Genomic DNA, 12696 nt, shown 5'->3' on the forward strand with positions numbered 1-12696 from the left:
AGAATTACATCCTGAGAATACAATACAGGTGACAGCAGTTTCGCAGCCTACATAGGATGCTACTGATGAATCGCCTGGGAAATTAAAACAATAGACAAAAGGAAAAGCCTTCTTTGGGCATGTATTTTCTTTCTTAATTGCCTACAGGAAGATGTAGAGCAGGTGTTCAGTGCCTGAAAATTTATGGGTAATTATTTGTCTGCTTAACCCTAGGGTACACTTGGGTGTAATCCCTTTAACTCTAAGCAGTCTCATAATAACAGGGATTTGACAGTTACCTAAATATGATCATTTTGTGCACTTTAAAAGGGAGAACATCTGTTTTTCTTTTATTTATTTCTTTCTTTTTTTTTGAGACAGAGTCTTGCTCTGTTGCCCAGGCTGGAGTGCGGTGGCACAATCTTGGCTCACTGCAACCTCTGCCTCCTGGGTTTAAGCAATTCTCCTGCCTCAGCCTCCTGAGTAGCTGGGATTACAGGTGCATGCCACCATGCCTGGCTAATTTTTGTATTTTTAGTAGAGATGGGGTTTCACCATGTTGGCCAGGCTGGTCTCGAACTCCTGACCTTGTGATCCACCCACCTCGGCCTCCCAAAGTGCTGGGATTACAGGCGTGAGCCACTGCGTCTGGCCAGAACCATCTGTTTTTCTCTGTGCATTTGCTTTAATAATATCTCAACACACTCATACATATTTTCCTCGTATATAATATCCATGGAACTAGCTGTTCTTTGGAAGGCGCTGACTTTAGTCCAATTCAATTTAGATGATAAGTGGTCTGTTGAGATTGGCCCCTTACTTAAATAACAGCCTGATTTTTCTAAAATTGAACCCAAGAGTTAGAACAAAACAGGATGGAATCTAGAAGGCAGACTGCGACTGTTCTAAGAAGTCTCGTGTAGATGCAGGGATGACAGGCATGTGCCAGTCTCCCTGAAAACTGGGCCCACTTTAGGAAACTCACTTCTCAGCATGTGGGGTTTATTAATTAACCTTCTCGAACTGACTGACCAGAGAGACACATCTCTGAAACAGAGCAATGCTGGAGGCGCAGCTACTGTTCTCTAATGGAGAGACCCTTCTGGTGAGTGGCTGCAGTAGGCCTTAGCCATCACCACCACAGGACTGAGGACGACATCTGTCCAAAACTTCCAGGTTCACTTTATGAGAAGGTACTTAGGTAAGGGAAATGACCTGGTGACATCTGAGTTGCTGTGGACAAAATGTTAAAGCAAGACTTCCTGGCTGCTATGGACTCAGAGTACTCTAGGGTAACCATTCAAAGGGGCTAGAGATGGAGAATGCCCTTATTCTGGTTGTTTAAGAAGAAACGAAAAGCTAATGTCTAATGGTCCTAATGGCTTGTGAGCTCCTTAAGGGCAGGCAGAGTGGTGACTTCGTGATTTTGCATTTCTAGGGCCAAACAGTATATTTAATGTAAGAGACAGTAAAATGAACAGAATTGAAAATAAACACGAATATAAAGTCTGATGGCATCCAAGGTCTAGCTTAAAATATTAATACCAGACTAGTTTTCTAAACACCTGCGTTGTGTCTGCTTTTATTCATGAAAAGAGAGAAGCAGTCTTAGGAACACAGTGTCACATGCCTACGAGGGGCTCAGTCGTTCCTAGGCCCTGATAATGTTACACTGCAGGGACAGTGTGGACAATATTCGTGACTTGGCGGCACATCTTGACACTGCAGTGAATGAAAGGCACCACAAAAGCCTCGCTGGTGTGACTCAAGAGAACAAGAGGAAATGATAGCTTGGGCTGCTTTATCTGGGTCTGTGGCCTGTAGGTCAGGGGTCCTCTGGCTTTAATGGGCACTGAGGTACCTAGGGACCTTGTTAAAGTGCAGATTCTGATTCTGAAGATCTGGGGGGCCAAGTTTCTGTAGTTCCCACATCTCCTAGGTGAGAACTCTACTTTGACCAGCCAGGCTGCTGGTCCTCCTACCACACTTTGAACAACAGGGTTCTAGGGAACAGTTTCTGAGTGGCTCCCTCCTGCTGAAAGCAGGATGCTCTCAGGTGCTTCATGCTTTGAGGAGAAAGACTCAGTCTGGGCTAGTCTTAACACTTCTTTAATACTAGCTAATCTCCTTAGAGAAAAGGCAGGATGTAGTGGCCCCAGGCTCCCAACCCTCAGCAGGCACCCTTATTGAACACCAGGATTTAATAACACTGGCTTGTGTCCACTGTATTTAATTGTATGGGATTTTCTATTTAAGGCAATGGATGCTGACTTTCTGCTTGAGGCAGTGGTATAGTGTTTCCTTTAAAATAAAATTACCGTAGTTTAAATAAGTTGAGTCGAGTTAAAGAGAAATAGAAAGCACGCAAGAGTTCTGGTGATAGATATAAGGAAAAACTGTAAGGCAGAATGGCCCAAATTGGGCAGATACTGTGGGGGCTCAGTGAATCTCCTGAAACCATATGCAAGCTCTCACAGACAGGAGCATTTTTCCAGAGCGGGGGGCTGTAGGTTCCATCAGATTCTCAAAGGTATTAGAAACTAAAAAAAGAACTAAAGAACCCACTGCTATAAAGTCAAGTTTAACTAAATACCAAAGACTACAAAGTCTCTACTACTTCATAACTCTAGCTTCTGAAACACTTTACAGCTTTTTAAAAGAACTCTAGTTTGCCACAATTACATCATCAAAAAGCAGTGTCGTCCCATAAAAATTATGAAATAGCCCTCTGTTTGGAGAGCAGTGTTTCTCCAACAGTGTTCCAGAGAACTGTAGACTGAGGAAATATAAACAGGTACTTGGCCAGAGAGGTGGGGGAAATTCTGCCCACTCCCCCAGGGGATTCTAGTTAGATAGTCAAGATTCTCAGATAGTCCTCCAAGAAATCTGTTTCGTTGTCTTCAATCTGGCATTTCCCAAATGTATTTCATTATGAACCCCCTTTGGAAGGAACATACATAACAAATTAAGGAACAAGTGTCCTGAAGGAGTCACGGCTGCTTCACCAAACAGCCCTGAAGCTGGGGTGATAGGACACTAAATAAGAGGCAGAATCCTGATTTTTGAAAATGACAAAACTACATTTCCTGGAACAATTGTTAAATGGCAAGCGCTTTGGTAAGTGGCTGACAGCAAGCAGAAACAGTCAAGTTTTTATAGTGAGAATACTGGCCATTCCTGTTAAGACCAGGTGCATTTAGGGAAAATTTTAAATTTCTGAAAACTTGCATAGAGTCAGTCATGCCACTGGCAACAAGTCCTTTGATTTGACTGTATCTGGCTAACCGTCAGTTAAGTCATCGTTTGCACACATTTATTGATTTTTAACTTCTGTCTTGGAATGAGAACTCTTGGTAACTTTAAGTTGAGGAACATAGCTGTTTTCTACTATTTGACTGCTTCTGTCCTTGCACAGAACCTACTGACACTGAACAATTCAACTTCAGAAGTATTGGTAGGACAGCATAGATTACACAACAGTTAGCCATGAAATTGGATAAAATGTTCAATTTTTCCTGGGTGACCTTTTGATGGTACCCAAGGGCTTACCTGTCAACATCAGGTGTCTTTTTACCTTATTCCATAAAATCAGCTTTCAAAAATGCTGTTATATTTTTTGAAACCCCATTGCAATATAAAAGTGTTTTCCCCAAAATATAAATACATTATACAAGTTAGTGTTTTCTGTATTTTCTATCACCCTTAATAAAAGGAAAATGGGAAGTAGAACTCTGTTGGCAACCTGGTGTCCTCTAAATATTTTAAACCTTAACAGAGACCTATTTGACATTATGTAGCATCTTGAATCTTTATTCCTGTGTGGCCTCAAATAACACTTAAGAAGAGTTACAGACTTGTTTAATTTCTTCTATATCAATGTTAGCAAACTTGAAGCAAGTGAAGCAGTGAACAAACCCTTTTGTTAGGGCGGGCTAGCATTCACTCAAGTAATTTATCCACCTACTCTTGAGCCATCTGCCTTTGAGTAAAGAGTGGTGATGACATAAAAGGGAGGAAGGTGAGGAGGCTTATGTTAGTTACAAGAATGTATGGATTATGTGGATTCAAAGGTTGACAACAGGATTTACTGTCCTACCTTTTAAGTGATTCAAATAAAAAAAAGCTTACATTTCTGCTTTTGGGACTTGATTATTAAGCTCTGTTTCCAAGGAGGGAAGAAGAATCTCAGTTGTGCCTTTCAAAGGGCATCAGTAAAAGTGGTTCTGCTTTTGTTACTTTCCATCGGCATCCGTAAACTAATTTATGCTTATAGAGAACTTATTAGGCATTCTGTGTTCTTAATAATGACTCCTAAAATGAGACAAGGATGTTCTTCATACCTCCAGCTCCAGCTCCTCCCTGTCCATCTCCTGATGGATGTCTCCAATGTAGTCATTTGGATCGTAGTATTCATGGGCTGAAGGATGCCTGAAAAGAGATGCAACATCTTTACAGCCCTTCTTCCGTTGTCAGTATCTGTTTCTCTTACACCCATTGTCAGGCCAGTGGCACAGTAGCGATTCCCAGGGTGTGGGCCCTTTCATGACTCACTTCCCTCTGGATGGGGCTCTCAGCACGGTCAGGACCTCCATCATCCTAATTTTACCATTTGCCTTTAGTCCATTTCCTCCTGAAGGACTTAAGATGCAAAGTGCCAGCCTGATGGGCTTTGTTGTTTGCAGAGCCCATCCCGGAGCCTGCCAGTCACGTGATTCAGCGTGACTAATTTCTAACTCCATCTCTACGCAGGAAACAGGACAATATTTTACTGCTTATTGCTTCATTGTTAGATTTTATCTCTGCAGAGAACTAGGCTCGAGCCCAGGCAACAGTCTAAGATATGTGCTGGCCTCTGAGATCAGTTCAAAAGGCTGAGAATGAAACTGTTCTGCTGTTACCTAGGACCGTGTCTTTTTGAATGTTACCCACAATAATATGTTTGATATCACAAACGTACAGTATGCACTTACATGGTTGAAATGCACGTACAAACATGTAGGCATAAGTGCATCTGTGTGTATATGTTTACATATAATGAGTACACACACATTCACTCTGCTAGGAGACTGGAAGCTTATGTTTCCCTAGGACAACATATGCAAAACACAGTCCACAGAACTCACGACATCTTTGGAAACGTCATTAATGCAACCTCAAGGAGCAAAGGCAGTGGGAATCATAACATACTCCATCAGCAGCTTTGAAAGGAGCTTAACAGTCCACGGTGCCAGATGCAAAGCTTCAGCCTCTGATTGTTGGCTGGGGACCCAAACCTTCATGTCCTCAAAGGTCAGCACAGCAATCAATGGGCTCTAGTCTTCCCTCCCAGGCACTTAGTTTTGAAACAACAGATCAGACATGAGTGGCCATTCAAACAAGGGCTGGCTTTCAATTTTCTGGACCCATCAGGCAAATATACTGCCTGCACTTAAAGGGCTTTTAGTACTGAGGATACTGTTGGAAGGTCTGGGCTTTCAAGCATCAACTTAACATTCCCCATTCAGTCCCGACACACGCTCTTGCTGTTGTCTGACCTTGCAGCCAGAACCTGAAGAGGCCTGACCTCTGGACTCTTCTGACATTTCTCAAGTCGCCCCCAGGGGATAAGTCATGTCATGTTAACTAGACTTAAGAGGAAATTACAGGTTTAGCTTCTAAAAGGCCCATCACTGTGACAGGTCAACATTTAAGAGTCAGAAGTAGCCTTAAAGGCTTCATCAATAATGTGAGGCAGTTTGGTCTGTAACGTCAGACAAATGGTTTGGATCATCATACTCAGTGAATCAGCCAGTTGTTCCAGAGGATGGAATGGGTCACTACAGGGTACTGTGGTTCAGAGCTGGGAGTCGGGGTCTGACTGACCTGCCTTTCCATCAGCTCAGTGGAACCTGGTGAGTCTGCAGTTCCTCATCTGTATAAAGGGACAGTCATGAGAAATAAAGGAGATAATAGTTCTTTGCACATGTGCACACTGTGAGTGAATGTGAGACGGATGCCCTGTCCTCTGTCTTTATGCTACCAGCTGCCGCCAAACCTACTCTGTCAAGCCTGGGGAATTAGCCCTGGGTTCCAATGACAGCTAGCCACTAAGACCAACGGATGAAGGGCAAGCCTTTATCCAGAACTTGACTGAACCACAGGAAACATGTGCTCACTCCAGCTACTGAGTTACTAGTAGGAATCCAACAGGTATTACCCACTGGATTCTCCTGTAAGAGGTGAAAATGCCCTTTGAAATAATGTATCAAGTCAATGATCTGATCCAAGATGGAGCTAAGATGAGAAAACACAGGGGCGACCCTAACATCAGCTGGAGAGGCTGTGTCCTCAGATGTGCAAAGTCACACATGAAGAGCTTTTTTTTTTTTTTTTTTTTTTTCTGAGACGGAGTCTTGCTCTGTTGCCCAGGCTGGAGTGCAGTGGCACGATCTCGGCTCACTGCAGAGCTCCGCCTCCCGGGTTCACGCCATTCTCCTGCCTCAGCCTCCCGAGTAGCTGGGACTACAGGTGACCGCCACCACACCTGGCTAATTGTTTTTTGTATTTTTAGTAGAGACGGGGTTTCACCGTGTTAACCAGGATGGTCTCAATCTCCTGAACTTGTGATCCACCTGCCTCAGCCTCCCGAAGTGCTGGGATTACAGGTGTGAGCCACCACGCCTGGCCTTGAAAAGCTATGTTAAAAGCTATGTCGAACTGGACACCTTGGGGGCCAGCAGTCTATCACAGAAAGTGTCTTGCTCTTCATTTTTTCCTGAATATTTTACATCACCCACTAAATTAACGGTGATCGCTGGTACCATTTACTGAGTGCTTACCATATGCCCCATGAGCACTTCCCACATATTGTTTCATTTAATCCTTCAATGATAAGAGATTGATACTGTTATCTCCATTTTAATATAGGAAAAATACAGCCCCACAAAACAAAGTAAATTACCCAAGTTCCACAACTAGAAATTACTTTGAGCATCAGGTTTGTCTGACTTGAAGCCTCTGAAGGACTCTTTATCGCTGGCAGAAATAAGTTGAGAGAAGAGGTGTGTGTAAAGAAATCCATGTGGCGTGCTGAGTTGCAGCTGTTATTTAATTGGTTGATGCAGTACTTAGATGAGGCATGTGCGGGCTTATTACATGGATCCAGGCTTGAAATGAGACCCAAGAAAGCAGAAGGCACAACCTCCAGGGCTCTCTTGACACACACAACTTACTTTGTTGTCTATTTAAAAGAATGATCAACATTCCCTAGTAATAACTGCAGGATCTTCAAATTACCATTTGGGGTGATTACATTTTATTCTGAAACAACTTTTACAACATTTGTAAGTAATTCTGTTCTTAGGATATAATTTGAATAAGTCCGCTCCAGGGTTATAATAAAGTAATTAATATGTCGGAGCGGTTTTGAGCAGGACTCGATTTATTGCCTCTATAAACAATAAAGTTAAACACGGGCAACTTGGAGGAAAATTATAGGGTGCATTAATTTTTTTCACCACATAGAAGAGAAAGAAACCAACTTGGAAATACTTCTTAACGCATTAGGGGTTCAAGATTAGGTTACTTACTCCTCTGGCAAGAGATAGGGATCCAGCACGGGTGGGCTGGGAGAGGACATCTTAGTGAGGGCCATGATATGTTCAAAGGTGATGTCGGTTTGGGTTCCCGTGTCCACCAGCTGCGACTCTGATGGAGGCGTGAACATTTTGGTCCTTGGTGTTCTTCTCAACACCTGCACCACTATGGGCTCCTTGGCTGTCTTGAAAGCTTCCACAGCCTGGTCATGAGTTGCTCTGGATAAGTCTTTGCCGTTGACCTGTGGAAAAATATTTAGGGTGGGACAAGGTTAGAATGAAGCAGAAAATGGAAGGACAAATACATGAATTGGCTGCTTTCATGTGTAAGCAGCTAAAAGAAAGAAGCAGGTGGTGGTGTCAGAGAACTTCAGTTCTCTGTGTTTAGGTTTCCCGAAGAATGCCTGGTGGAAAGAGAGTGAGTTTGGAGGTATTCAGATCTGGCATGCAATAATAAATCTCATAGTGGGAAGGCTTAGCTTCCCCGTGGAATGTCTTTAACACAATTTCATCACTTGCTAATCTTGCCTGTGAAAGAAAAGGCCAGCCTCAGGCTCCGAGCCTTTATCAGGCAATAATAGCTAACTAGAAATTCATTACATTGTTATGTTTTAATAGTGTGTATTTTTCCAGTTTGTGTCAGATGATACCAGTCTTCCCTTCATGGAAGTAATATGAAGTTTCCTCTTAATAATCCTTTCGCTCTTGAAAAAGTCCATTAAAAATATTAAGTAAATGACAGTTCAGGCCATAGCGGCATATGGCAAGTTATTATGGAGAAGGAATTCAAATGGCCAGCGTCTGGGGGAAGTGACCGCTGGCTTAATTGCTGTTTTGGTTCCCACTGTGTGCAGTGCTTTGCTATTACTGCATCCTCAAAGCCTGCACTTATTGAGTGACTACTGTCTGCTGCATGACTTAAATGAAGATACCTCTCAACAGTTCTCTCATCATAGTCCTGTGAAGTTGGCAGGACTGAAAGTAAGATCATCTCCCTCCCTACAGCCTCAAACCTCATGAGAGGACCTTACTAGTTTATGCTGGGTCAGAACGTTGGACGCTGTGTCCAGGATTCTCCCAAACGGTACAATCAAAACTCACTCAACCCAGCTATCTTTAGAACAGCTGACATAAGATGAAATAGAAATCAGAGTCTTATTTCTAAAAATCAAAGTCGTTCCAAGTTAGATGGAAGTCCAATGATTTAATTTATCCTCTCTTTTCCCTTCCCCCATAAAACAAAGGAACTATGTTCAGGTGGTTATATGCAGAAAGTCTGGTAACATCTTATGATTGGACTGCATAGAATGTATCAGGCTCCACAATATTTTAATATTATAGTATTCCTCAAGTGGTTTGGTTGGTTTTTAAAAAGCAAATGTAAAATGATGGTATAGGAATCATATTCCATAGGACACATGGCTGCAGAAGTTGCTCAGCTTCTCAAAGCTTTTCTGGAGGACACTGACCCATTCAAGTCACTCCTCATAGCAATTCCTGAGTTTAAATCTCTTAGATTAATAGTCCACTCTTGCAATCTGCATGTTTTTAGCATGTATTTATAAATGTCAAAATGAACACTGAACCACAGCCTTTTCCTATTTGGCATATATACATTTTCCTCCCTTAGTATCTTGGACTTCAAAGCATGCTGACAATTAGGTCTATCCTCAGAGCACTTCAGTTTCCCTATGTCCAGGCAGAACATAAGTATTGATTGTAAAGCTGTTTTTCTCTTTTTTTCCCCCAAACCCTTTCACTCTGGCCCTGTAGGGACAACAACTCTTAGGCTGAAGTGCGTTGTAAACAACTGTTGGGTTGAGAAATAGATGTGGAATTCTTTCCTTGTAATGAAGCCCAAATGAATCATGCCAGTGGAGGTTATTAATGATTTGGATTCAATCCACTTAAGTAATTTATTTACATCACGAGGGAGTTCGGCAGAAAAGAACTCTGGGTCACAAAATGACTTGAGTGCACCAGTAAAGAAGGAACTGTCTGAACCACCAAACTTTTAAATTCCCCATCCTGGAGGACTTGGAAAGCAGGGTTTAACACTACGACTGTTGCCATGTTTCTCCCTTTGAGAAAAGAATGAAAGGACAAGAAAGAATTCTTTCTAGCTTTCTATCCCAAGTGACCTTGGTAAGTGCTTCCCTGCTTAGACCCTAGAATGCTGAGGGCTTGGCATGGGAAGGAATGGGGTGTAGATGGGGATGAAAAACAACTTGGGGTGCTGTGGAATTCATGCTGGGGCCGGACTATTGGAGCCATATCTTTCATTAAATGTGTGACACCAAGAGTCACATAATACAGGAATTTACAATGCTACAGCAAATTTGTTGCTGAGAATAAATTAATGCAACATATAGCACCCTTAGGAGGTGTGGCTGTGGTCAATACCACCCAGTCACGCTGGTCTTCTGCCCTTGGTATTCCCTGGGAATGGCTTGCACCAATGTTAGTTATACCCACAATGAATTCAGATATTAGGATTTTCGAGTGGGTGCTACAAGATGTGTCAAATTTGTTCTTCTTCTATTTAATAGTATATAAATACCAGGCCTTTTGCCAAAAAGGAATAAGAATGGGATTTTCTTACTATGGCATATTTTTCGTTTATAACTTCCTGTTCTTGTTAAGAGGAACACTAAGCTAAGTGAGGAGAGGATGGGGAATTAGAATCCAGGCATCTTCTAGTTGTGTCCAGAAAGGAACCTGTGAGTTTACACTTTTTAGAGACACATAATTCTTACAAACACTAGAGCAGGCAATGTCAGCTGCCTGGGCAGCACGCACCCATCCTCACCCCAATGCTCCCTCTCTGCTAAAAGAACTCTCTGTTTCCTTTCTACTAGATCCTATATCTTTCCCTCTGGGGGAGATTTGAGGTGTGGATTGTGATTGGCTCCCGCCTATCATGGTGGTCTTGGTCCTTTTGCCTCGTGATGGATTTAGACATGGGTATACAGTATAATTCTGGCTGGTTGGATGGGATGAGAGAGCTGCTAGGGAGCTCTGAGGTTTTGTCCATCCTTAAACTAGGACATGAGATAGGAAAGGGCCATTTTTTGCCTCTAGACAAGTCATCTGCATGCTTTCTTGGACTTGTGGCAGCATCTTGGGACCATGTGGGGAGCTGGCCTCAGAGGCCAGCTTAACACACTGAGGATGGCAGAGTAGAAAAATGAGAGAATTGTGGTCCTAATAATATCACTGAATAAGTGAATTAACCAAGTTTAGAACGTCTTATCCCCAAAATTCTTGTTATATTCAATAATACATTCCTTATACTTTAGGTCATTTGACTTGGATATTAACTACCTACAGTCCAAAACATCCTAAAAAGTGTAAATATCACATAGATATATTGTAAAATTAGGCACAAATGTTTTCTCATTCATTCCTAGAGACATTCTTCTATGTGGGTAAAATAATTAGTGAAAATCCTTCTCTGATTAGGAGTACATCTTAGTTCATTTTTATAGCAAGGTGATGGCAACTATTGCTTTACTTGGATAGATTTTTATAAACCAAATGCTAGTACCATTGAGTGGATGTTTAAATGGTACCAAGAAAATGATGCATGAAGGACCCGCTTGGATCGGTCTAAAGCTAAAAGCATTCTTGGCTACAAAGAGCTCCTCTGTGTTGAGGCATACTCAATTACAAAAAGCAGGAAAGCTGTTCTGAATCTGTCCAGCTTTGGGTACTGTTACACGGCATTGATACAACAGCATCCATACTGCCCAGGTTACAGAGGGAAGAGCAGTAGCAACCCCAAAGGGAGAACTGGGACTTTGGGGTGACTGAGAAATGCCCTGTCATCTCACACAAGAATGTCCCCCCTGCCTACAGCTGGGTTCCACAGAAAGGCATTTCTGACAACTGTGCCCAAGAAAACAATTTTAGTAGCCCATGCAGTTTTCAATCAAATACAGTTCAAATAAGCCCCTCCACAAGCCAGATGACCTCCTCCTTTTTTACAGCTCAGAGGTGGAGTGTGCAGGGACAGCAATTGTGGGATGAAGCCAGCGTTGGAATCCTGGCTGTGGGCTTTGGGCAATTTAACTGTTCTCAGTTCCAGTTTCCTCATCTGCAAAATAAATATAGCATCATGCTTTTTAGGGTAATATAAAGTTTAGATGAGGTAACTTACTTGTAATGCCTAAATGCCAATAATAAGAATTTACTAAAACTCCAGTGTTCGTGGGAATCCTGTAGTAGAAGAGACATATTTTCCCAGGAGGAAACAATCTATAAATCAAAGAAGCAAAACCCAGCCTAGTGAGGTGTTCTTAAGAGACATGTGTATGCCGAAAGGCTTCTTGACTTCCCAGAAGCTCCCTGCCCATCTTGTGTGTTCCTGGGGTACCAATATGCACATGGATATTTTCAGCCCTCGAGTTGGGATTCTTGGAGGAGGAGGGGGGTCCAACAGATAAATTTTACAGGACTTGACCCCTGCCACATGAGCTTCTTGACAAGGTATTTTAGGGATCATTACATTCTCTTAAAAGATGATGAGACAAGGCGGGAGTTTACTATCCTAGACGATCCATTTTTGCAGCCAAATTTGTTTTGAATTACCTTGTGCACATAACACTTATTACACTGTCATCTTGGAATCACATCACTGAGACTCTTAGCGAGATGATGACTCCGGTGCACGCCATCAGCCAACCGAGAATGACAACTTTTATTCTCAGGATTAGCATTGCATCTACATTACACAAAACAGTGGTGATGATGGCTGTGATTATAGACGGGATGCACCCAGTGACGTTTGGCCCAGTCAAATTCAATATCATTAACTTGCCCAATTGAGCAGATTGCCTTTAAAACAGTTTATGCAGCTTTAAAACCAAGTAAATGGAATGTTTTGGAACAAGAAATGCTGATTGCAAACTTTATTATAAATTAAATGCTTAAATTATTCACCTAAGGCTCTGGCTGGTCCCCTGGGACTTAGGTGCAATTATGGCAAAAATCCAATCAGTTAGTCTGAAGGCAAACATCCCTGCTGCAAATATGACATGACACTAAGGGACCTTAAAGAGGTCCTTTAGCATAAGGTCTCCTGAGACAAGACAGACAATGATGCTGAGGGCATGGAACCATTCCTTCCGGGTTCAATTTGGGC

General features: G+C 42.3%; 1 protein-coding gene across 5 annotated transcripts in view; it reads right to left on the bottom strand.

Moving 5' to 3' along the window:
* PDZRN3 (PDZ domain containing ring finger 3) overlaps positions 1 to 12696 on the bottom strand; it is a 245759-nt gene that overhangs the window by 14573 nt on the left and 218490 nt on the right. For all 5 annotated transcript variants that reach the window (XM_054680801.1, XM_016941491.3, XM_024355560.2 and 2 more), the window contains 2 exons: positions 7548 to 7795; positions 4320 to 4407 (listed from right to left, as the gene is read on the bottom strand). In XM_054680801.1, the coding sequence (XP_054536776.1) occupies positions 4320 to 4407; positions 7548 to 7795 (336 nt within the window). The remainder of the gene's footprint in view (positions 1 to 4319; positions 4408 to 7547; positions 7796 to 12696) is intronic.

This window comes from Pan troglodytes, chromosome 2 (assembly GCF_028858775.2).
Source record: "Pan troglodytes isolate AG18354 chromosome 2, NHGRI_mPanTro3-v2.0_pri, whole genome shotgun sequence".
Taxonomy (NCBI): Eukaryota; Metazoa; Chordata; class Mammalia; order Primates; family Hominidae; genus Pan; species Pan troglodytes.